This window comes from Alternaria arbusti (assembly GCF_024043155.1).
Source record: "Alternaria arbusti strain BMP 1465 chromosome Unknown scaffold_6, whole genome shotgun sequence".
Lineage (NCBI taxonomy): Eukaryota > Fungi > Ascomycota > Dothideomycetes > Pleosporales > Pleosporaceae > Alternaria > Alternaria arbusti.
In genome coordinates this window covers 948,270-971,094 of record NW_026249946.1, presented here as the reverse complement: position 1 = coordinate 971,094, position 22,825 = coordinate 948,270, and the positions used below count along the sequence as shown (strand labels likewise).

The 22,825-nt window shown below is 52.6% G+C and overlaps 11 protein-coding genes and 1 non-coding gene across 12 annotated transcripts; 8 read left to right on the top strand and 4 right to left on the bottom strand.

The window, feature by feature from the left end:
- Window positions 1–1,550: 1,550 nt before the first annotated feature.
- Window positions 1,551–3,044, top strand: J4E86_005536 (uncharacterized protein; the record flags this gene model as incomplete). Its single annotated transcript, XM_051446069.1, has 2 exons — window positions 1,551–2,348; window positions 2,397–3,044. The coding sequence occupies 2 exons, from the start codon at window positions 1,551–1,553 to the stop codon at window positions 3,042–3,044; spliced, it is 1,446 nt and encodes a 481-aa protein (XP_051302836.1).
- Window positions 3,045–3,678: 634 nt separating this feature from the next.
- Window positions 3,679–5,271, top strand: J4E86_005535 (uncharacterized protein; the record flags this gene model as incomplete). The annotated part of the gene is made up of 1 exon (XM_051446068.1): window positions 3,679–5,271. The coding sequence occupies one exon, from the start codon at window positions 3,679–3,681 to the stop codon at window positions 5,269–5,271; it is 1,593 nt and encodes a 530-aa protein (XP_051302835.1).
- Window positions 5,272–5,845: 574 nt separating this feature from the next.
- On the bottom strand, window positions 5,846–5,943 carry J4E86_005534. The gene has a single exon. It is a non-coding gene; the product is annotated as a tRNA-Val (tRNA).
- A 1,944-nt stretch (window positions 5,944–7,887) lies between these two features.
- J4E86_005533 (uncharacterized protein) lies at window positions 7,888–8,424 on the bottom strand (the record flags this gene model as incomplete). The annotated part of the gene is made up of 1 exon (XM_051446067.1): window positions 7,888–8,424. The coding sequence occupies one exon, from the start codon at window positions 8,422–8,424 to the stop codon at window positions 7,888–7,890; it is 537 nt and encodes a 178-aa protein (XP_051302834.1).
- Window positions 8,425–8,731: 307 nt separating this feature from the next.
- On the top strand, window positions 8,732–9,439 carry J4E86_005532 (uncharacterized protein; the record flags this gene model as incomplete). The annotated part of the gene is made up of 1 exon (XM_051446066.1): window positions 8,732–9,439. One exon carries the CDS (start codon window positions 8,732–8,734, stop codon window positions 9,437–9,439), a length of 708 nt encoding a protein of 235 aa, XP_051302833.1.
- A 431-nt stretch (window positions 9,440–9,870) lies between these two features.
- On the bottom strand, window positions 9,871–10,695 carry VMA4 (V-ATPase V1 sector subunit E; the record flags this gene model as incomplete). Its single annotated transcript, XM_051446065.1, has 3 exons — window positions 9,871–10,021; window positions 10,070–10,578; window positions 10,663–10,695. The coding sequence occupies 3 exons, from the start codon at window positions 10,693–10,695 to the stop codon at window positions 9,871–9,873; spliced, it is 693 nt and encodes a 230-aa protein (XP_051302832.1).
- A 524-nt stretch (window positions 10,696–11,219) lies between these two features.
- Window positions 11,220–13,035, top strand: J4E86_005530 (uncharacterized protein; the record flags this gene model as incomplete). The annotated part of the gene is made up of 3 exons (XM_051446064.1): window positions 11,220–11,252; window positions 11,312–11,449; window positions 11,500–13,035. 3 exons carry the CDS (start codon window positions 11,220–11,222, stop codon window positions 13,033–13,035), a joined length of 1,707 nt encoding a protein of 568 aa, XP_051302831.1.
- A 668-nt stretch (window positions 13,036–13,703) lies between these two features.
- J4E86_005529 (uncharacterized protein) lies at window positions 13,704–14,129 on the top strand (the record flags this gene model as incomplete). Its single annotated transcript, XM_051446063.1, has 2 exons — window positions 13,704–13,798; window positions 13,868–14,129. 2 exons carry the CDS (start codon window positions 13,704–13,706, stop codon window positions 14,127–14,129), a joined length of 357 nt encoding a protein of 118 aa, XP_051302830.1.
- A 490-nt stretch (window positions 14,130–14,619) lies between these two features.
- Window positions 14,620–15,837, top strand: J4E86_005528 (uncharacterized protein; the record flags this gene model as incomplete). Its single annotated transcript, XM_051446062.1, has 2 exons — window positions 14,620–15,234; window positions 15,283–15,837. 2 exons carry the CDS (start codon window positions 14,620–14,622, stop codon window positions 15,835–15,837), a joined length of 1,170 nt encoding a protein of 389 aa, XP_051302829.1.
- Window positions 15,838–16,144: 307 nt separating this feature from the next.
- Window positions 16,145–17,461, top strand: J4E86_005527 (uncharacterized protein; the record flags this gene model as incomplete). Its single annotated transcript, XM_051446061.1, has 1 exon — window positions 16,145–17,461. The coding sequence occupies one exon, from the start codon at window positions 16,145–16,147 to the stop codon at window positions 17,459–17,461; it is 1,317 nt and encodes a 438-aa protein (XP_051302828.1).
- Window positions 17,462–17,592: 131 nt separating this feature from the next.
- J4E86_005526 (uncharacterized protein) lies at window positions 17,593–19,292 on the bottom strand (the record flags this gene model as incomplete). Its single annotated transcript, XM_051446060.1, has 4 exons — window positions 17,593–18,118; window positions 18,165–18,575; window positions 18,632–19,131; window positions 19,185–19,292. The coding sequence occupies 4 exons, from the start codon at window positions 19,290–19,292 to the stop codon at window positions 17,593–17,595; spliced, it is 1,545 nt and encodes a 514-aa protein (XP_051302827.1).
- Window positions 19,293–20,477: 1,185 nt separating this feature from the next.
- On the top strand, window positions 20,478–21,946 carry J4E86_005525 (uncharacterized protein; the record flags this gene model as incomplete). The annotated part of the gene is made up of 2 exons (XM_051446059.1): window positions 20,478–20,791; window positions 21,499–21,946. The coding sequence occupies 2 exons, from the start codon at window positions 20,478–20,480 to the stop codon at window positions 21,944–21,946; spliced, it is 762 nt and encodes a 253-aa protein (XP_051302826.1).
- Window positions 21,947–22,825: the final 879 nt, after the last annotated feature.

Sequence of the window (22,825 nt, the reverse complement as noted above, 5' to 3'; positions counted from 1 at the left end):
GGAGCACATGCAGACACTACGATATCTCCACTTATACAAATCGTGACGACGGTGATCTTTCTCAACTCCACATCTGAGCAGTAACCTGCAGTATGTCATTCAAGTGTGGTCTAGACCGCACGTTCTCTCGCACAAGTCCTGTGCGTTTCATGAAGAGTGGGGATGGTGATTTCGTTATCGATACGAGCCGCTGTGCCACGAGCTGTCGTTGAGACGTCAGGTACCAAACTAAGCATTACAGCTACACTCCGGCTACTGTTAACTTGTTGAATGGCGGCCGCTCTTCTACCGGTCGGAGACTTCTGCCAGGTACGCTGCAGGAACGCGTATGCTGTAGAATTAGCCTTGGGAGAGGACTTTTGCCTGCTAAACTTGACTTGGAGGTCATCATAAAATTGTGATTTGACGCCACGCACATGTCGCGTTCGGGGACAGAGCGTCAGCTCGGACTGTGGCATGCTGCAGCGTGATGACCCGTGGACGAGTTTAGAAAGATCACGTGGGATTCTTTATCGATTCTGTTTCTGGATACAGGACATGACAGCTCGTCAAGATTACCGTTGCCCTGGATCGTGTCCTCATCGACAGCAAGCGGTCCTTGCGAAGATCTCGTTTCCCAGGTACCGGGGCGATCCTCTGAGTGCCTCCCGTCGCGGCCCAGCGGCAAACACTTTGAGCTCCACATAGTGTGGGTTCGGTGGAAGAAAAGAGCATGTCTGCCGGATTGTCCTCCTTATCGGAGCCCTTGCATCGAGGCCTAAAAAGAAACATGTGCAGCAAATGGAAGCGCGCGCGGACATTAATCTTAGGCAGGGGGAGTCAGCACCGTTTGAAGATCAGCCACCTGGGCCTCGCGTGCGACGATCGTGACGCTAAGCGCCCCGAACGCCGCCAGGAACGGAATGTGTCTTTCTGTCCTATCGATACGTCAGCCGTCTTCCAGACTCTGGCAAAAAATAACGGGAGTCGCGCGAACTGCATGTTGGTATGTTTCAGATAGCGACGGCGTACTGCAAGCCTCGCTGCAGGCTAGAGGGAGTTGGGCATCGTCACCACGTATTCTTGCGACTCGCGGCATAGCATTCTCTCATCCTACCCCTGACACCCGCGCCGCCGCCTTCGAACTGCGCGCGGCTCCCCTGGTTCAGATCTCCACCCGGAAACAACTACGCACCTACGCGAATCTAGTCACATCAGTCAAACTTTTGGATGCCTCAGCTAATCTCGTCCTAGAATGGGGCGCCTCAAGCGTGGGCTGGCCGCCCCCATGGCTGCATGTAAATCCCGATGCATGTGGGCGTCCCTGGATATATTATCTAGTAGCCTGCCCACCAGTTTCCTGTTCTTATCGCTGTCTTCACATCGCTCTCTCTTTGGCTTCCGGTGGAATACCATTCTTTCATTCTTTTGACTCTTTACACACTCCTTTTGAAATCAAGAGCCTACAGAGTCTGTGACTCGGTCCTTTCATTTTCACACAGCTCACTCTTTTCGCTGTCTTACGACTCATACAAGATTTCCACATACCCCAAAACCACAACCAAGCCAACATGCGTTTCGATATCGTCTCCCTCACGGCTGGCTTTGCCGCCACTGCCTCCGCTCAATGCGTTGGCAACTACTTCAGCTTCTACAACCGCGCCGGCAATGCCATGAGCTACCAGCGCCTCGACCCCGGTCTGTTCCCCGGAACCGAGAGCCCCCATCTCCATTCCTTCGACGGAGGAAACGGACTCTCCAAGTCCATGGGCTTTGCGGATACCCAGGCCTCTGACTGCACCACTGCCCGTATCAAGACCGACAAGTCCTTGTACTGGCGCCCAACCCTGTTCTTCACCAACGGAACCAAGCTCTACCGCGTACCCGAGCTAGCCACTAAGATCTACTACAAGTACGGCGATGGCAACAACTGGGCAAACGTCACTGCTTACCCAGAGGACTTCAACATGATCGCTGGTAGCCCGCTCAAGCGCTCCGACGGTGACAACCCCGCCGGTGTTCGCTGGGGCTGCCACGAGCCCGACGGTGGCTCCACAGCCATCTTCGCCAACGGCTTCCCCAAGGGTTTCAGCACCTGCAAGTACGGCTTCGCTTCCGAAGTCACCTTCCCTTCGTGCTGGAACGGCGAGAAGATGGATCCCAAGAACCCCAACGCGCACATGGCCTACCCCAACGGCAACGCTGGTGTCGGTATCGAGAACTGCCCTATGACCCATAGGGCCGCGCGTTTCCCTACTCTCTTCATTGAGTACTGGTGGGATGTTACCAAGTTCACCTTTGGTCCTGATGAGGCTCCCTGGGTCCTGTCCAACGGTGACCCAACTGGTTACGGGTTCCACGGTGACTTTGTAAGTTCTTCTTCACCCTTCTTGACTCCTCTTTTTAACAAGATATAGATGAACGGATGGGAAGCCGGTGTCCTCGAAAAGGCCGTTAGCGAGAACGACGGATGCAAGTGCGGTTGCGGCTGTGGACAAGAAGAGATGGAGCAGTGCTTTGGCTCCGCGAACGTCAACAAGGATAGCGACGAGTCTTGGAAGAGCTGCTCCGCTATGGAGGCTTACGGTGGTGACGATGGAAGCGTCCTTGACGCTCTTCCAGGATGCAACCCCATCCAGTCCGGCCCTGCTTCTGCTACCTCAGCAACTGGTGCAGGCTGCACTGCTGCCGCTGTCTCTGCCGGTAACAGCACCACTGCTTACTCCGCTATCATGACTCCCACTGGCGTCGCTGCCATCTCTTCTGGATACGCCGCTGCCTCTTCTGCTGCCTACTCTGCGGCCGTACCCAACGCATCTTCTGCCGCTACCGCTCTCCCCCTGAGCTCATACTCAGCATACAGCGCTGTGCTTCCAGACAAGCAAATCAACACAGCGACTGGCGGATACAACGCCCCACAGCCTACCCCCATGGTACCATCTGAGGTTGCAGATGCCACTACCTGCGCCAGCGCACCTATCGTCACCGAGACGGTTAAGCAGACAGTTACTGTCACTGTTGATGGCAACACCGCTATGAGCACTGGCTCTTACGGTTCATACTAAGCCATGTTTTGGCGACACGCAACTCTTTAGCGTTGTGAAGAGATTCGAACAAAAATTCAGATCGTATAGCCTTACGTTCCTTGTACATATTTCTGCCGACTTTAGGCAAACAAAGAGACATAGAGGATGGATAGATTTCCTCAACCAATCGTTTATCAAAGACACTTTTTACTTGCCATTAATCCTTTTGACCTGTGAGCAAGATGTGGGGTCGAGATGACGCTCTGCCTTTTATTGATGATTGGGCCTTCGGCTCTACTTATGTGGATAGGTGGAGATCCCACATGCTTACCATATCAAGTTAGCAAAGTTGGTGATCACCTCGGAAAGGTCACCCGTGGCAGAAAGGAAAGAGGGACATGTGGAGCAGAAATGTCAAAGACAGCGGGGATTCTTGCTGTAAAGTTCATGTGTTCCAGCCTCCGTTGTTGTTCATCAATCTCACGAGTACTAAATGGCAAATCCCCAGCAACATCCAGTTGCCATCATAGGGGGAGGCCCTGTAGGCCTTTCCTCTTCAATCCTGTTATCCCTTCGCAACATTCCACACGTGCTTTTCGAGCGTCACCTTAGCACTTCGATCCACCCAAAAGCATGCGGCCTGAATCAACGAACCGGCGAGATATTCCGTCAGATGGGGGTGGAGCAGGAAGTCATTGCCAATGCAGCACCTCCGAACACATGTTCCAAGACCGCGTGGTTCACTTCTCTGGGACCGACTGGTACCAAGATAGTCTCGCGCGACGCATGGGGTGGCGGGAAATATGCCGACGAGTATGGTACAGCAAGTCCTAGTCGCTATGTCATGTTGCCGCAGATACGTCTCGAGCCCATTCTTTCACGAAGGGCCAAGCAGTTGAACCCGAGCGGTGTGCAGTATGGTGCCGAAGTTACCGACATTGTGGAGAAGGAGGATTACGTGGAGTTACGGATTGAATTCCGGGACAAGTCCAGACCTAGCGATACTATACGGGCTTCGTATGTTATTGCAGCTGATGGCGGGCGTATGGTAACAAACAAACTTGGTATTGAACTACATGGTGAAAAGAACATAGTCGACATGGTGACTGCACACATTCGAGCACCAATATCCCTCAGACATCCCGAACCAGAAGCGTTCATAACTTGGTTCATCAATCCGGAGATGGGCGGAAGTATTGGAACTGGCTACATGTACCACCTTGGCCCGTACCCCAACAATCCCGACACAGAAGAGTGGATTTTTGCCTGCGGCATCCTCCCAGACGATCCCGTGCGATTTGACAACGACGCAATGATGAGTCGATTAAAGAAGAGCATCAACATCCCCGACTTGGAAGTTGAAGTCATGAGTTTGAGCCACTGGTCTGTCAACGCTATTTCAGCTGAACAGTATCGCAGTAAAAACGGCCGCACTTTCCTCGTTGGTGACGCGGCGCATCGCCTACCGCCATGGGGTGCTCTCGGACTTAACACGGGTATTCAAGATGCTAACAACTTGGTTTGGAAGCTAGCTTTGAAGCTCCAGGGCAAACTTGGGAATGGCGACTTTCTGGACACATATGATGAAGAACGCCGCCCGATTGGAGAAAGAGTAGCGCAATCGAGCCTGGTTAATATGCGGAGTCACAGCATGATCATGGACAGGGCCTTGGGTATCAGCAAAGACACTTCAGTCGAAGAGAACAAGAGAGCCATTCGAGTCCTGTTTGACAAAAGCCATCCAGGCTATGCTCAAATGCATGCGGATGTGCAGAGAGCGCAAGAGACCCTCGATACAGAGTTCAAAGCCCCAGGGGCAGAAATAGGCTGGTTTTATCCAACTGCTGATATCGACAATGAGGGGCGGGATAACTTTCACGGTGGTCAAGTGGATGAGAATGGGAAGCTGAAGGTCACCGAATACCACCCTTCGACCATTCCTGGGCATCACTTTCCCCACATGTGGCTGAAGAAGGGACATGATGTCGTTTCGTCCCTCGATCTTTTGTGCCTGGACCGTTTCGTTCTCTTTACGGTAGACCCTGCTAGGTGGAACCAGATTAGAGACGAGCTAATCCACGTTGTTGGTATCGATGGTAGGGAATTGGAAGATGTTGATGGGAAATGGGATCAGCTCTCAGAGGTAGGGGGTAATGGAGCCGTTCTCGTAAGACCAGATGGTATCGTGGCCTGGAGAAGCAAGTCAGGTGGAGAGGACAATGTGAATAGACTGCATGCAGCTGTTGCACAGATACTGCGAAGGTAGTCTAATGTAGACAGAATGCTTGCCTATCATCAACCTCCTGACTTGACCTCGTAGACCAAGTAGAGCTTGCTGTGCGAGTTGGCCTGCGATTTCGGATCCAACAGAACAACGCCGCAGCGTCAAATCTCCCCAATTTTGTAGCTAGCGAATGCGTAATCGTGTGCAGTTCTTGCAAAGTCGCGTTGCATAGCTGGAATCTGGATACTCGTATACCAAAGTACAATCTCAATGACCAGCCCGAATCAGGACCAGACCGCGTCTAAGTTGAAGGCGCACTCTCAGCCAGATGCCGCGTATAAGCTACAGGCTCGCCTCCGATGTGATACCGAGGCAGACGGGCCAACGAGCTCCCACCATCCAACGAGGGTACGTAAGAGTGTTATATCAAGTCGAGTGTAAGGCTGCCGGCTAGAGGAGAAAAAGGGGGCGCAGAAAAATCGTCGTCGCCATCTTCCTCGATTTAAAAGCTCAACTGGCTGAAAATGGTGATTTGGGGGCTGTCCAAGCAAAAAGATACCCCAACAGCCTGGGGAAAAGGCAAAAAAGTTCGGTACGCTGTTGCGAGCGCCAATGATGACTCATCGGAGGTTTGAACTCCGGACCTTCAGTGTCCTAACTGGCGTTTGACGGCCGTTGTTAGACTGACGTGATAACCAACTACACCAACGAGCCTTGCTTGATGAACTTAGATCAAGAAGTTTGTACTATATAGCCAGAACAGCGTCGTCGTTGCTGTCGCGGGGCTCGAAACAAGGTCTCGCAGGTGGGGTTGGAATGTGGGAAAATGTCGGGCGCCAACTCATTTTGGTAACCAATCCACGCATCACACAAGGCTTTCTCCTGCTAGCGTAACAGCCTTCGTCTCTCGTTCAGCAATCGTCCGTGTTTTCTTCTTAGAGACTGGTTCTAGATTTGAAGTCTCCTGAACGTGCACGTCGAACGTGGTTATGCTCCTGGGATGCGTGTTCGTTTTTTTTACTTGAGAGTAGGTGCAGCGAGCATGCTTGAACGATGACGAATTTGTATGTTGGTACCAGGCGATGAGGGAGCATCTTTCGCATTGACTATACTTCGATATGGCTGGGTCGTAAGTCGCGTCGCGTTAAGTATCGTCATGGGTGTGCATGGTGCTTAGCGGCGAGGTCCTGAAGTATCTGAGTCAGTTGAAGGTAGGAAGAAAACAGCCTTGAGGATTAGGGCCGCGACTGAACATAGTGGCTTCAACTACCATCTTGAATGAGCAAGGGGTTCAGCAGTTGTACACCTTGTCCAGGCGATTGCTTGTGGTTGAGTGCGAATTCTACGCGTATGCTCTCAAGGTACTCGCGCAGGAACGCGCATGCCGCATTCGTCGGTGGTATAGCACAGGTACACAGACATGATTCCATGCCATGATCGAGTCGCGTTGCGCAAACGTGTAAATAGTGGTGGTGGTATATACAAAGCTGGTCATGGTGGAGTGGGTGTGAGGTTGTGTTAAAATTTCTCAGTAGACGCAGACAGAAGACGCGACTATGGTGACGGTGAACGGTGATTTCCTCATTGAGCGTTTGCGCGCAGCCGACGCGAGATGGAAGGAGTCACCCAAACAACATGCGCACCTCACAGTCATTGGTCGGCACTCGTCCTCCGACACCAACTGATCCAAAAATAAAAAGAATGTCTATCGAACGTCACGTTGTCTCTGTATGCAAATCTTTCCCTGCAAAGATCTCATCAAACGTATACGCGGCATCGCTTCGCCGGCACAGCGTTCTCCAGTTCGGCAGCGAAGCGAACCCTCCTGCAACACACCAGCCACACTCAGCCGTTGACCCACTCGGATCGCTCCACCAAAAACATCCGCGCCAGGATAAACGGCAGCTCGACATGCGATTCGATCAAAAGTGTCATCCGAAGTGTGGCTAGTGAGGGGCGAATCTGCGGGTGCGCGACCTCATAACCGGCTGTCAGGACCCTGATCTGCATGAGATCCTACCAAGTGCAGTAACGAGACCGGTGGGCTGTGTGGACGATCTCTTGATCAATCGCCACACTGCGACGACTTTGCTTGCTCCAACGAATTATGGACATCGACGGCATGCGACAATGTACATGGGTGTGAACAGTCAAAAAGTATGGCCACCGCTGCCGCTGGGCACTGGCTTCCTGACTGTTCGTACTATTGTTGCCGGACATGAAGCGCTGACGCATCTTTGCGAACATTGACTCTCAGCTACTTGCGATTTATTATTACTGCTTTTTTTTACCACACTCACTCGTTCACGCATACATGCATTCGCTAAGAGGATGGAATTGGCTGGTCTTGGGGAATGTGGTGGGTTTGGTACACGGCGCTGCGGTGCCTGTCATCACACCTGCACCAAGGCCGGATGTTCGATCACTACAACATAGGCAAGATCCTAATGCGTAAGGTTTCTTGACGTAGATCGGTTTTGACTGCGCTGACATTGACAATAGTATCGAGATCTTGCAAGTGCTCATTACTGCACTACCACTTTCGCTAAGACAGATCGCTGCGACAAACATACCCGCTGTCTCGAGCATACTATGGGAGGAATTCCTAGACGACAAGAGACCGCAATGGTTCGAAGAGCTGCCATACGACATACAATCCTACTTCATACAAGAGTTCGGACCAGCGACGGCAGCACCACCTGCAAGCGAAGCATTGCCAACCGACGTCACCGCATCACCAACGGCATTACCCTCAGAGACTGCTTCAAATGTGGACTCATCGATATCTAAGTCATTATCGACTAGCGCAGTGCCATCCTCTGCGATATCAGGATCCGAAAGTTTGAGCACGATTTCTACGCCTACGGCATCTTCGAGCAGTGCCTTGAGCGAAACCTCCAGTTTGGTATCCTCCTCTGGGACTTCTTCCGAACTTTCGACCACACTCGCGACTTCCTCATCATCATTATCATTATCTTCGGAAACTACCGTATCAACATCCGCATCTTCCTCCGCAAGTTCATCTGCGACTTTGAATCCAACCGCAGATCCTGTTGCACCCGCTTCCAGCGATGCTGGCCTGACAAGACGCGAAAAGATCGGGCTTGGTGTGGGTGTGCCATTAGCAGTACTCACATTTGCCGCATTACTACTCGCATGCTGCTTTATTTTGCGCCGAAAGCGAAGGAGATCCATCGAAGGCAGCCAACCTCCGTCGTCCCCGGGCTTCATTCCCCGTTTCTCATTTCAGGACCGAGGACTGGGCGGTGAGAATTTCGAACACAGGCGGCCTTTGAATCCCGCATCACACCAAACGAGCCGTTTCGTTGAGGATATGAACTGGGAGGATGATGGCTATGATCCGGCTCCTATGTCTACAGCCTACCATGGTCATCAAATTTCACCGGCTGCAGCACCTACACCATCTCAGGCAAACAACATTGCGACTGCAGGCATTCTCCATCCCAATGATGGCAATTCAATGCCATCAGCGTCAAAACCAATGGCGATGCAAGATAATCACACACCTATCCTGGCGCCCGCACTCTACCACAGCCACTCGTCGAATCGTGCGCGCGGTCGACGAACAAGCTATACGAGCCTGCACTCAGTGGCCGAAGTGACCGAACCTGACGAAGAATTGAACGGAGACTCTCCGGTGCTAGGTCGCAACAATTCACCACCAAAGACAGGCCCGCGGAGACCCGGTATGTCCGCTCTAGACACGCTTCCCGTCCCAGCCGTGGCGAGCATAAAACGCAAACCGGTGCCCACGAGTCCCATCAGCAGCCCGGCAGCCGAAGCATCGCGAGGTCTTCTCCGCCCTTCCCTAGCATATAACAGTGCCGATCATAGTGGAAGCAGTTCCTCTGGTCTCGCCGTCTCCAGCCTATCCACCAACTCCGGCCATGGATACCAATCCGACGATTCCAGACCCATCTCTCCCATCACCCACCAGCAGCCCTCTTCAAATCCTTTTGCGGGCGGATATGCATACCTTGAAGACTATGGCCCTGAGTACTCAAACAACGGGTATACGGACCAGGACGATGAGCTCTATGGTGGACATAGGAGCTTCGATAGGTACCCAGATCCCAGTTCGTCTCTCAAAAAGAGCAGCAAGACTGAGTGGCCGTTGAGGAACGTCATGGGTGGTGGGCAGAAGAGGACGAGAAGTCCCATGTGGGATCGCGTTTACGAACGCGTATGAGTGCGTTCGATGCACGGTAACGATTTCCTTTGTTGCATATACGAGCATTTGCATGCTATGACTTAGCACTGGCGTTTGATTATTACGGGAGTAATGAGTGTCGATGATATCCACTCCTTGATGCGAAGATACACAGCGTCTTTGTACGCACGTTTTGTTATTTATACCCTCCTTCGCAGTACATACGAGGTTCTGTAGTTAGCGGTCGAGAACAGTTGCTCAATGATATCACAGTCAAACATTACTTCCGATAATGTGCATGGAATAAAACTCGCTAAATGTTCCGAGAAGTCTACAAGATCTCGTGCATGTACAGTCTACTCATCAAAACCTCGGTCCGACACTGCTGACGCGGACCTTCGTCTGTGCTGACCCGTGACTGCGGCCGGGCACGCCAGACAACTCTCGTATCCCACGTCCAGACTAACCTCTTAGTCGTGGAACTTCCTGTTCTCGTTCTCACCGAAGAGCGTAACCCTGATGGACGGCAGGGCCTGGGACTCGAGTAGCTTCAACCGTTCTTGGAAAGTGTTGTTGATGTCGATGCGGCCGTTTGTGCCGACGATCATGGCACCACCAGCACTGTCTGGAGTTAGTCTTGTCCCATATCGATAGTTATGTTAAACCTACGATCCCTCTGGCAGCGGGTCGCTCTCATCAATAGTAATGGAGACGTCCTTGCCAATGTTCTTTTTGTACTCGGTCTGCGCCTCCTCGATAGCCTTCTTGGTAAGGTCGTAGTCAGCCTTCCGGACCTTGACCTGCAGCTTATCCTCGTTGAGCGCATAGGCACCCTCGACAATCAGGTCCTTCATGACGCTCTGGTACTTCTTCTTGTCCTTTGACACATCGCCCAGCTTCTTCTCGGCGTTCTCAAATAGGCGGTTGAGCAGCTCCTGGCGGGCGGAGAGGATGCGTAATCGGCTCTTGTTGGAGACGGTGGAGCGGGTGATTTGCTGCGACATGCTGGCCTGCTTGAACTTCTTCTCGTAGGATGAGTCGATCGAGGCCTGTTCCTGGCGCACGAGCTTGGACTTCTCGATGGCAAACTCCTCGTCGGCCTTGAGGCGGATTTCGTTGGCCTTCTCCATGGCTTCCTGGCGGATAAAGGCCGTCATCTTCTTGAGCTCGCCGGCGACCTGCCATGGTGGTGCGTGTTAGCTATCGTGTTGACGTAGTGGGCGGGGAGCTTGCCGCGGGCTGGAGCGGGTGGGGAGTTGTACCTGGTCGTCGGAGAGGGCGTGGACTTGCGACATGATGGCGGTATTGTGTGGGGTCCTCTGGGCTACGGGGGAGGGTTATGGGTGCTGGCGTCGAGGTATAGCAGTGACGGAGCTTGGAGGTTGAAGTTCAAGCTTGGGCCCCCAGACACCCAGACGCTGCCCGCGGTTACCCAGGTACGTCTGCAGAGGATCCATGGCACGACGTCGCAGGTACGCGATGGTAATATTAAACGTGTCACATTATGGATATAATGGATATATCTCTTGTTCAACCTCGTCGCGTTGCCTCGTTGCTGCTCCCGAGCTCTCCAGGGCTCTCCTCCTGAATCCAACTACATCATCAGTCGGCTGATCCCTGCAACCTGCACGGCGTCGGCTAGTCTTCCCCAACCGTCTCGTGCACTTCACCGACTCAGCGTGACGTTTCGCGACTTCCACGTCTGCGCTGTCTACTATCAAGACTACACATCCCCGCTTCATACCCCTCATACGCACAGCATGCGCCCGACGACTAGGTAGCGATACGCGCAGTGCAGCGACGACAGCCGACACGAACCATGGTGGAACTCTCGCCGGGCGCGAGCGTTGCTGTGAGTACCCAGGGCGCCATACCACCACGGGAATAGAGCGCTAATGGACGGACACGCAGCTTGGAGTAATGGTCGGCCTCGCCTCTACCAGCATACAGAGCGTTGGCCTGACGCTGCAGCGGAAGTCCCATCTCCTAGAGGAAGAGAAGGACGACGACGATCAGAGGCGACCCCCATACAAGCGGCGGAGATGGCAGGCACGAACACCCCTCGCGCATTCGGAGACGATTCACTAACATACATATAGCTGGGCATGCTCATGTTCGTCGTGGCAAACATCGTCGGCAGTACCATCCAAATCACCACCCTCCCCCTTCCCGTCCTCTCCACCCTGCAGGCATCCGGCCTCGTCTTCAACTCGATATGTGCCTCCATCATCCTCAGCGAACCCTTTACGCGATACTCCTTCGTCGGCACAATGCTCGTTGCGATAGGCGCATTGCTCATCGCCTTGTTCGGTGCCATTGCGGAACCGTCGCATAACCTGGATCAACTGCTGGCGCTGCTGGGACGAAACACCTTCATTGTATGGATGGTCATGACGGGCATAGTGGTTGTCATGCTGGTTATTGCCACTTGGTTACTGCACCGCATGCATCCGCGGACCACTCCTCGGCAACGCCTCGTACGCGGTATCCTCTTCGGTTGTGTCAGTGGCATCCTCTCCGCGCATTCGCTCTTAATCGCAAAGAGCGCCGTCGAACTCCTCGTCCGGACTCTCATCGACCGCCATAACCAGTTTGACCGCTGGCAGTCGTGGATGATCCTAGTCGGACTGGTCGTCTTCGCCCTGACCCAACTCTACTACATGCATCGCGGACTGAAGTTGGTTAGCACGAGCGTGCTCTATCCCTTGGTCTTCTGCGTGTACAACATCATCGCGATTATAGACGGCCTCATCTACTTCGACCAAAACGATCGCCTGTCGAGTATACACGCTGGGTTGATCGCGCTTGGAACTGTTATTCTGCTCGCGGGAGTTGTCTGTTTGAGCTGGCGACTTGAAGACAACGAGGAAGAGCCCATGTCACCGGTAGCAAGCAAGCACACAGGCAGGGTTCCGATGCCTCACAATGTGCTGGAACCCGGTATCGGCCTTGCGCATGGCCATAGCCACGACGAACCCGACTCACCTCTCGACATCGACGAAGAAGCCCCAGGCGTTCACGGCTATGCCTCCGAGCAAGCCAAACGGAAAGCGGTCGACGAAAGGACACCTCTGCTGGCCCGCGCTCCCACAGGTCCCGCGGTGACACTCGCCAATCCGAAGAAGCGAGCATCGGTAGACGCCGGTGACTTGAAAAGTCCTATACAATCCCGTAGATTACCGAGGAGACGGCGGATGACTATCTCGGAGGAGACGAATGAGATATGGGATGAGCTCAACGATCGAGAGACTCTGCCTTCTCCTGCTCGGCGATCCGTGGATTTAGAACGACGACCAAGATCTGGGACTTTGCCTCCACGAAGGAATGCTGCGCAGTCGGCGTGGCTCAATCAGATGCGTAGGCGGTCCTGGTTCGAAGGATTCGGTAGCCGAGGCAGGAGCGTGTCGCAAGGAAAGAAGCCCGTGGATAGCTCTACATCACTTCTTGATCATCCCGATCCAGAGGACGGCGATATCTCTGATACAGACATGGACGAAACATCCCGGAGACGACAGACCTGGGGGTACGGCCAAGGGAGCAAAAGCCAAGATAACTTGGGCGACTGGTTCAAGATGAAGTGGTGGCGCAAGAAGTGGAAAGAGGATGAAGACCATGAAGAAGAACGACCTGCATGATATCACTACCGCATCCATTAATTTGAATATACCCAGAATGTATTATCAGAATTCAAGACGCAGTTCTAAGGATTACTACGCAGCGCGATCGTCCCTTTCGAGCAACAAGCATCTCCGCTTTGCGAAAGTCTCCTTGAGTCATAGTCGGAACCCACGTTACTACACTAACCCACATATGCACGACATCCAGATCGAGTAATCCTTTCCTGACGATAAGCTCATAGCCAATCGCAGATTACACCTCGTTGCCCCACCTTATGCCACCCCACTATCCGCATCTACCTTCAGCGTTTCGGGGTCGTCTTGCTCATGACCTGCAGCGCACACTAATAGATGGCAGTGGATAAGATCGGAAAGCTTAGCAAAGCTCCCGCCAAATCGGCCATGTATTTGACGCATGCCAAGCGCCATATGCAGTATCAAAGTCCCAGACATGCGCTGCTCTACGCCTATATGGCGGCTGACTGGATGATGGAAGCAGGGGAAGTCCCGTCAACAGTGTATCTTGAGAACCTGATGATGCCGATGCCGTAAGTGCTGAAGATTGGGCGATGGTAGATAAGGTTGTAGTACATAAGGCCGGTCGTGCTCTTGCGCCTTCCACTTCCAGCGGCGTCTACAACACCCCTAGATAATCTGAACAACCCAACCTCATTCCAACCGCCACCATGCCAGCAATGCAATACTTCGAAAAAGCGCAAACAGCCTTTAAACCTCCTCTAATCGCCAACGAGAACGCCTACCTCGGTGACGTCGTATCATCGTACGTCTAGCCTCCTCTTGTCGGATCCCATCAACCCACTACCCCGAACTGACACTCCTTCCCTCCCAGCGAGTCCACAGACCCAGAGAAGCCCATCAGTGGCGGTTTCTACCGTCTAGAAAAGGGAACACCACTCGTGTACACATATACGTACGATGAGATCAAGATCATAGTGGACGGCCACTTCTACATCAGCGATGAGACGGGCAAGGAAGTGAAGGCTGAGAAGGGGGACGTGTTCTTCTTTCCCAAGGGGAGCAAGATTACTTTCAAGACGGATGATTTTGGATTGGGGTTTTTCGTAGGGCAGAGGAAGAAGGATGGTGCGTAGATGGGTGGGGGATAGCGATGGAGATGGGAGTAAGAGAGGGTTCGGAATGAAAATTGCGTGTCATGAACACTGATTAATGCAGTCGTTTGCCTTGCTTACCAAGTTTTTGATGATCGCAGTTTCTTCAAGTTCGAGAGTATCCTTGTATAGCCGGTGGTATGTATTGCGAAATCGCGCTGCTCGCCTTGCTTACCAACGTCGGCGTATTGCGTCCAATCACGAAGTTCATGTCGCAACGTATCAGCCATGAGCCTCAAGTTCTCGAGACGCATTTGTAAAACACCGAGTTGGAAGTTGTCGCAGAATAGGCCAGAAATGGACGCCTTAGGTGAATGCTCGCTAAGCATCATCGGTGTCGCTGCATGCTGACTGCATCTCGGTATTGGTGGAAGTATCAAAATATGGTATAAGTATGCCGCTACAGCTCACGATAAACACCAGAACCTCATCATTTTCACCAAGTTCCTACTGGAAGAAAAGCGCTTCTACAATGTCTACCCCAACCACCTACGCAGCATGGACCATTCCGGCAACAGCCACTAAGCTGTCCGACCTGAGGAAACAGGAAAAGGCCATCCCAACCCCAGGGCCCAAACAAGTCCTCCTCAAGATGACAGCAGCCTCCCTCAACTACCGCGACGTCCTCATCTCCACCCGCTCCCCCCAATACCCAGGAGACCACAAACCCGATCTCGTGCCCGGCTCCGACGGAGCCGGCATCATCCACTCGACCGGCGCAGACTCTGCCTGGGCCGGCAAGAAAGGACTAGCAGTCATATTCAACCAAAATGGGTGGCTTTCGGGAGACTTCCGCAACCTAGACTTTGCCACAATCCTAGGCGGCACGAGTCAAGATGGCACGTTGCAGGAGTATCTTGTGCTGCCTGATGAGTGGATTGTGGAGCAGCCAAAGAACTTGACGGCAGTTGAGGCGGCCTCTCTGACGACGGCGGGGGCGACGGCTTGGTCTGCGATTCGTGGGCAGCTTGATGGAAGGCTGGATGGGAGTGTTGGAGATTGGATCGGGGGCTGGACCGATAGGAGACTGGAAGGGAAGTGGGTGCTTACCTTGGGTACGGGTGGCGTCAGCTGTTTTGCGATTCAGGTAAGTCGTCATGTGTGTTGCAAGTGGATGTATACTGACAGGACGTAGATTGCTTCGGCTCTTGGTGCAACCGTCATCGCTACTTCCTCTTCAGACAGCAAGCTCGAGATTGCGAAAAGTCTCGGCGCGACGCACCTCATCAACTATGTCACCACGTCGAACTGGGACGAAGAAGTCTCTCGAATCACCGGCGGCAAGGGCGTCGATCATGTCATTGAGACAGGTGGTGCAGGCACGTTGATGAAATCTATCAACAGCACCCGCGTTGGCGGTTTGATCAGCATGCCAGGTGTTTTGACACCGAATGCGCCTATCGACGCGGCTTTTGTCCCAAGTATCTTGTTTACTGCAAAGACTGGTAAGCCTTTGACCATCTCTCATCGATCAAATGCCAAGTATGCTGACAACGAAAACACAGTGAAAGGATGTTGCGCCTTCCCACGTAACGCAGTTGTCGAACTAGCGCAGTTCGTTGAAGCGTACGGCATCAAGCCAGTGGTGGCGCACGAATATGCTCTCGACCAGACTGTTGAGGCATTTGAGATGATGGCGAAGCAGAGTGCTGTGGGCAAGATCGCTGTCAGGATTGGTGGAGGAATGTGAGGAGCATGACGATTCTACTGTTGTCACCACTGTCGTTACAATACCTGTCGAATCTACTTATAACATACCTGCAATACGCGGTACTTGACGCGATCCCTTTTCATGATGCATTTTGTATTGCGCAAGCTGTGAGTGGCTTGTTTCGTTCTGTGTCCTCGCACTACCAGTCAACGCCAACCAAAGTTGAGGATGCTAGGGTACCTTCCTACGGGGCACCTTGTGAGTATATAACAGCGACGTCTGTGTTTCCAAGCCGTAACTTTACACAGTGCTGTCAGTCTAATCTCATATACCCCACCCTCGTAAAATGGATTCACTTAAGCACATCAGCCGAATCTTCCTGGATCTTAGCGGGGAGCGAAGAAAGGCGAGCATGAATTCATCCTTCAATACGGGTGATTTAGAAGACTACGCAAAGTTCAGAAGGCTATTCAACCAAACACGCTGGTTAGGGGAGGGGGGTGATGGCACAGTCTATGCATACCAACAAAAATACTCGAAAGCGCTCATTGCAGTAAAAACTCCTATTGCGTACAACACCCCTTACCATGCGTCTCAAGCAGCTAAACGCATCAAAGACGAAATCGCAAATCTTACCATCCTCGGTCGGCATGAGCACATCGCCGGAATGTTAGCATGGTCGCATAACCATCATCCCGCGGCCCCAGCAATCTTCCTTCCATTCTGCGAGCTAGGAGATCTTCTTGCATACATGGTCGACTATAAAGAGCAGCAACTCCGGCATTCAAAACTTATTATACGAACACCCGAGGTCACAATCTGGAAGTGTCTTCGCGACATGGCCCTTGCTCTAGATTACTTGCACAACATGAACGCCGAGTTTGGCTACATACACAACGACGTCAAACCAGACAACATCCTGATCGAATTTCCCAAAGGCTGGAATCCAAAAGATGGGATCCCTGATGAGCCGGTCTTCAGATTAGCCGACTTCGCTCGCATGACACGATACCCTCTACCCGAAGGAGAGAAGCCCAAAAGAGATTTCCTTGGCACACCGGAATACGCACCGCCATTAGCCGAACAAGAGAAGCAACGGCCGTCCGTTGATATCTGGGCTCTGGGTGCGACCTTACAAACGCTCGCTTTGAGAATATATCCCGTCCAATCGCGGGAGGCTTTCGTCGAAAGTCAGATAAAGGCAAACAAACCCGCGCCTATCCTGATTGACGACGGCGCTTGGAAACAACTAAAATGGCGTATTCTCATACCCACCGTTTACCGCCCCCTCGACGCTACACAGGAGGAACTAATGAATCACCACGACGTCCGCATGTCCATCTGCGCCAACGGTGCGGACGCGTACAGGGCTTGGAAGCATTGGCCGTATACTAGAACACTCAACACCTGGTATAAAAGCATGTGGGAACGGGACGTGGAGAAAAGAACTACGGCAAAGCAGCTTGTCGAGTGGTGCGTTCCGTTGATTGCGAGGTATATTCGCATTGCGCGGCATACGGAAAAGGCGGAAGAGTGCTTTGAGAAGGCGGCGAAGTTGAGGGACGAGGTCGAGGGGAAACAGCAGAATAGAGAGCTGAGAGTCAGGGCTATTGAGCTTTTGGATGCGCCTAGCTATGAAGGTAATGGGTATGGTGATCTTTGAGGCAGAATAGATAAAACTAAAGATTCTTTAAGCTGAACGCACCCTAAGCTCCGGTGTGCTATGAGTGTATGTTAAAACTTCCTCCGTGTCCTCCCATTGCTCGCTGTTATCAGCGGACGCGCAATCAAGACTTACAACTCTTGCTTGGTAAAAGTCGAGTTCTTGACCTTTGAAATCTTGAATCCACCAGGCGCCTGAGTCTGGAACATACCCCTAGGGTCGTACTTCTTAGCTGCAGCGCGGATCTTAGCGACGTTTGCGGAGCCGTAGCTACCAAGTGGGTCCTGGTACGCGTCGGCGTAGTTGAGGTACTGCCAGTCTACCAGAGCGTCTTTGCTGGCAGCGAATCTTTGCATCTCTTCGGTGACGGCCCTGAGCGCCTCTCTCGCGATGGCTTCGGTCTCTTCTCCTTTGACAGCAATGTCGAAAAGAAGCATGACTGCGTTGTCCTTTACGAGATCAAGACCCATGACGTTACCACCGCGTTCCTTGCTGTGCTCGGCAAAGGTGGTCGGGATAGCTTGAAACATGCACTGGGTGATGAAATCGCCGTCGGTACTGATGGCCTTCCATGCTTCGACAAACTTGGTGTGGGCGTCGACAATGTACTTGAATACGGTGGCATCGTTCTTGAAGGTCATGGTGAACCAGATATCACTGGACCGGTCAGTTTGATCATTTTGTAGCGTTCAGGATGACATACCGGTATCCCGTAGGTTGCTCAAGCTCGTCAGTAAGGTTCTTGTGGCTTGCCTTCCTTGTAGTGTCGGATAGAGCAGGGATAGCCATGAACTTGTCGAAGCCTGCGGGAGCTACGTTTCCGGCAACATCCTCGTATGCGGCAATGATGACGATATCCTTCATGGCCGGTAGGTAGCTCCAGAAGACGATGCTGGAGCCGTCGGGGTAGTTCTCGACATTGTCGACCCATGCTGTGTAAGCTTCGACGTGTTGTTGTGTGTGGTTCTTGTCGTGAACCCTGACACCACCCCAAAGGTCCCCGGCAGCGAATGTTTGCACGTCGTAGCGGGTGACGATACCGAAGTTGAAAGATCCGCCCTTGAGGGCTGTGAAGAGGTCGCTGTTTGACGTGGCGTTTGCGTTGACGACCTCGCTGCTTGGTGTTAGCGACAAGTCATGTATTGTGTGATGATGCGACGGAGTACTAACCCATCCGCAAGGACAACCTCGAAGTTCTGTACCTGATCACAAGCAAAGCCCCTTCGCGCAGTGTAGAAAGAGTTTCCGCCTCCAGTCAAGAAACCAGCAACACCGACACTGCTTGCTCGTCCACCCGCAACAGTCACCCCATAAGGTTCAAGTGCTCCGTAAACACCACCCCATCGGGTGCCAGGCTGGAATCGTGCGAGGTTTGCTGCCTCATCATAGATAGTTGTGTTCATAAGACCGAGGTCGAGTGTCACGCCATCATTAATGTTGTTGGACCCGGCCCAGGTCGAATGACCACCACTCCGCACCGCAAACTTGCAGTTGCTTTGCGCACCCAGGGTCTTGACAGCAGTCGAAACCTCTTCGGTAGATACTGGTTGGACAATGCATTTAGGCTGCAACTGAGCACTCACCGACCAGTAAGATGCTGTTCGGTTCTTGTACTGTTCATCATTCTCGTAAAAGATCTTTTCGAGTCCGGCAACCTCCAGCGATGAACACTACATCCGGTCAGCAATGGTCAAAGTTTGACTAGGGAGTACCCGTCACGCACGCAACTGTCATTCTTACTGCCAAGAACCGCGTTCTTGCGGGCACCGGACTGGGCAGCTTCGGCGTGCAATCCCAGAGATGCAACAATAGCCGGTGCAAGGAGCTTCATGCTGTCTCAACTTTAAAACTTAGCACACTCGAAAAAGATGTTGTTGGACCGATATGCCGGGTCGGCTGGGGTTTTATTGCCGCCATTGCTGCAGGCAGATCTACCATGCCAGCAGCGGCTAACAGCACCCGAAGGAGATATCGCTCCAACTTGGCATTTAAACCTGAAAAGTCCTCCTCCTGCCTAGGTAGGCGGCTCTTATGCGGATCTTAACATGTATAGCAGAAGGGTACATATCCAGCTGCCGTTCTAACACGTGGTGTGCGCATTAGCCTTAGGGAGGGGTGTGCTCCTCTGGTCCCTGAGAAAAGAGGCGAGGGCTCCAGATATTTTCATCGATATGATAGGCAAATATTGTCCTTGGACACGGGACGGTAAAATGGAACCTATCACACTCTGCACCAATGCCGCGGGCGGTCCGAACGCAAGACCCACAAGCTACGGGAATAGCTAGTATCGGCCTTATCCGTCGGGGCTTCGACGTTTTCGATCTGTAGGATCAGATCCTACCCTCATCGCACGCGTCAGCATCGACTCTTCGCTCGCATTGCGGCCAATTATTATGCTTCAGAAATGCGGATCTGAGAGGTGTTCACCATGACTCTCATAGCATATCGGTTATCGCATCTTCCGATCTGTTCAGTGGATTCAGTGGAGACTGGGGGATGAACCAGATGAGCACTGAATCGTCTTGTGGACTGGAGTATGGAGGCCTGATATATAGTTTGAAGTGGTCTGAAGTCAGTAAACCAGCAGCCAAATATACATTGGCCATGGTCTTCCCGATCACATGAAGGTGTCATATCTATCTGAGCAAGACCCCGGACCCCTTCTCGGTAGTTATTGTGCCTCCATGTCCGTGTCGAGGTCAACGGTCTGGCGGAGGAGTCAAGTTTTCCGAGACGGGCCTTCACGTCCAGGCGAGTACTTCGATGCGATCGACATCAATGTCGTTCATATCCACTCCCCATCTATTCCGCCCCTGGACTGGGAATTTAGCGCAAACTTGGCTGTCGAGCCTCCACAACCTTATGTGTAAAGCACCTCCGCCTGCTAGTAGGAGAATAAGGTTTCCAGAGTCCTAGGTGTGCATGCTCTCCCTCGTTGGAGTATTCTTTAGCTGCCGCTCCCGAGACCGTTGTTCATTAATCAACTACCCGTTCTTTGTCCAACGGTTGCTACGTCATGGCGACAGTTAACGGCGTCACAACCATCATCCCTCCACCGGATGGCTACGAGGTCGACTTCGCGAACCCACAGCGGAGGCTGGTGACGGAGACGTACGTGGTTTTCATCGTCGAGAACATCCTGGCACTCGCGTTTCTTGGACAGCGACTCTACACCAAGATTCGGCTTATGAAGCAGTTCCAAATTGACGATGGTATGGTATCCGATGACAGTGGCAGAGAATATCTTCTGACAGAGGTTAGCGTTGCTCCTCCTTGGTTGGGCTTGTTCAGTGGGTACTCAAGGTCTCTTGATAACTGGATTTTCGACCGGTAGTATCGGCGTACACGCCTGGGAAATCTCGATTGAGAAATACGGCTTTTATTCGCGAGTAAGCTGATCATTCTTTGCCTCACCTACCTTTGTTGCGTATGTGCTGATTCGACGACTTGACAGCTCATTCTAGCAGCACCAGTGGTGTATGCTCCTTGCACAGCCCTGACGAAGGTCGCACTCTGCATCTTCTACAGTCGTCTCTCCCCATCCGTCGCCTTCCAATGGGCTGTTTGGATCACCCTTTTCGTCTGCGCTGGTTCGTATACAGCGATCTTCTTCAGTTTGATATTCGCTTGCAAGCCAATTGCAGCTAGCTGGGATCCTCTACTGCTCGCTACGGCAACATGCGTCAACAGAGGGGCAATCTATATTGCCACGGCTGTGATCGGCATCGTGACGGATGTGATGCTGATGGCCATCCCCATTCCGACCGTCTGGGGATTGCAAATGGCGATGAAACAGAAGATTGGACTGACAATCATGTTTTGTGTTGGATCAATGTAAGTGTCCACCGGGAAGGAAAGTCGCGCTACGAACCAATGCTGACTCCATATAGCACAATGGTCACTTCAATCATTCGCCTTATTGTCTTGATCCCAGCTTTGACAGACATGGACCAAACCTGGATCATAGCCGTGGGGTGCTTGTGGATGTAAGGTCTCCGTTAATCTGATATGGTTTCAGGAAACTAACCACAATACAGCGTCGTCGAATCGAATTTGTTCGTCATATGCTGCTGCTTGCCGACCCTGCGACGTTTCCTAAAACACGCGGCCCCGCGATTAGTCGGCGAGAGTCGCGGATCTGAGAACAAAGATTCCTCAGGTCGCAATCGCGGGTTGCGCACCTGGGGGAGTGATGGAAACAGCAAGCGCAAGTATGATACGTTGATGCGCACTGTAGACGGCGCGCAAGGAGACGGCGACGATGAGATTCCTCTTGCTAGCGTGGCACCTAAAGCCTCGGGTGGACGAGAGGCCAAGGTGCCGACCGGGAACGTCTCCTACAAGGGGGACAACGATAGCGAGGAAGCTATCCTGTACGAGCGGACCGTCCAGGTCACGTATGAAGGGGGTAACGGAGGCGACCCTGCGAATCCGTACTCACGTCAGGTCTGGCCAGACGGGCATCTGGCACCCAGTGCCCTGTAAACTTCGCTCCACGCTTGATGCTGGAAGTGCATTTCTCGATATGATTGCTTGCTTACGACATTGCGACGCTTTTGTGGATATCCAAGGTATTTAATCAATGGCTGGGTTTACGATGGATGTCGGATGCAGGGCTGGTACCAACGAGGAGTTGCAGGGTCGCTTGATTTTCAGGATAACAGATTACGTAATCACCATGTCATAGCAAGTCGCGGTTATTGTGGAGCGCCAGCACGCGCCTGCCTCCGCACCATCACAATTTCTATCAGACATGTCTTCTTCCACAACCAAAGCCATCGTCTACAGACCTCCAATTCGAACATTTGTCGATAGGCCATCTGTGATTCTCTATGGAGCTATTCAGTCCGATCCCAACAAGGACTGGCAGGCTCACCTCACAGCCTTGCTCTCCGACCTGCCCATCGCTATCCTGAACCCGCGCCGAGATGACTGGGACAGCAGCTGGATCGAAGACATATCTTTCTCGCCTTTCAAAGAGCAGGTTGAATGGGAAATGGACTACGCGCGCAAAGCCGATGTTATCGTCTTCTATTTCGCAGGCGAGGCTAAGGCATTACAGCCCATCACGCTGCTGGAACTAGGACTGTATGCCGGAACAGGCAAGGCGATTGTTTGCTGTCCAGAGGGTTTCTGGAAAAGAGGCAACGTACAGTTGGTATGTGAGAAGTACAACATTGATTTGGTGGAATCGGTTGAAGAGTTGGGTCACAAGGTACGGATAAGACTGTCGGCCAAGCTTCCTGAGGAGTCAACCACTGCGCTTCCAGAGAACGCCGTGTGACATTGCCTCGTTTTCCTTTTGCGCTTTCAACCACTCGCAATCAATGCCCCAAGAAATGCGCCTTAAGACTGTTGTGTTCA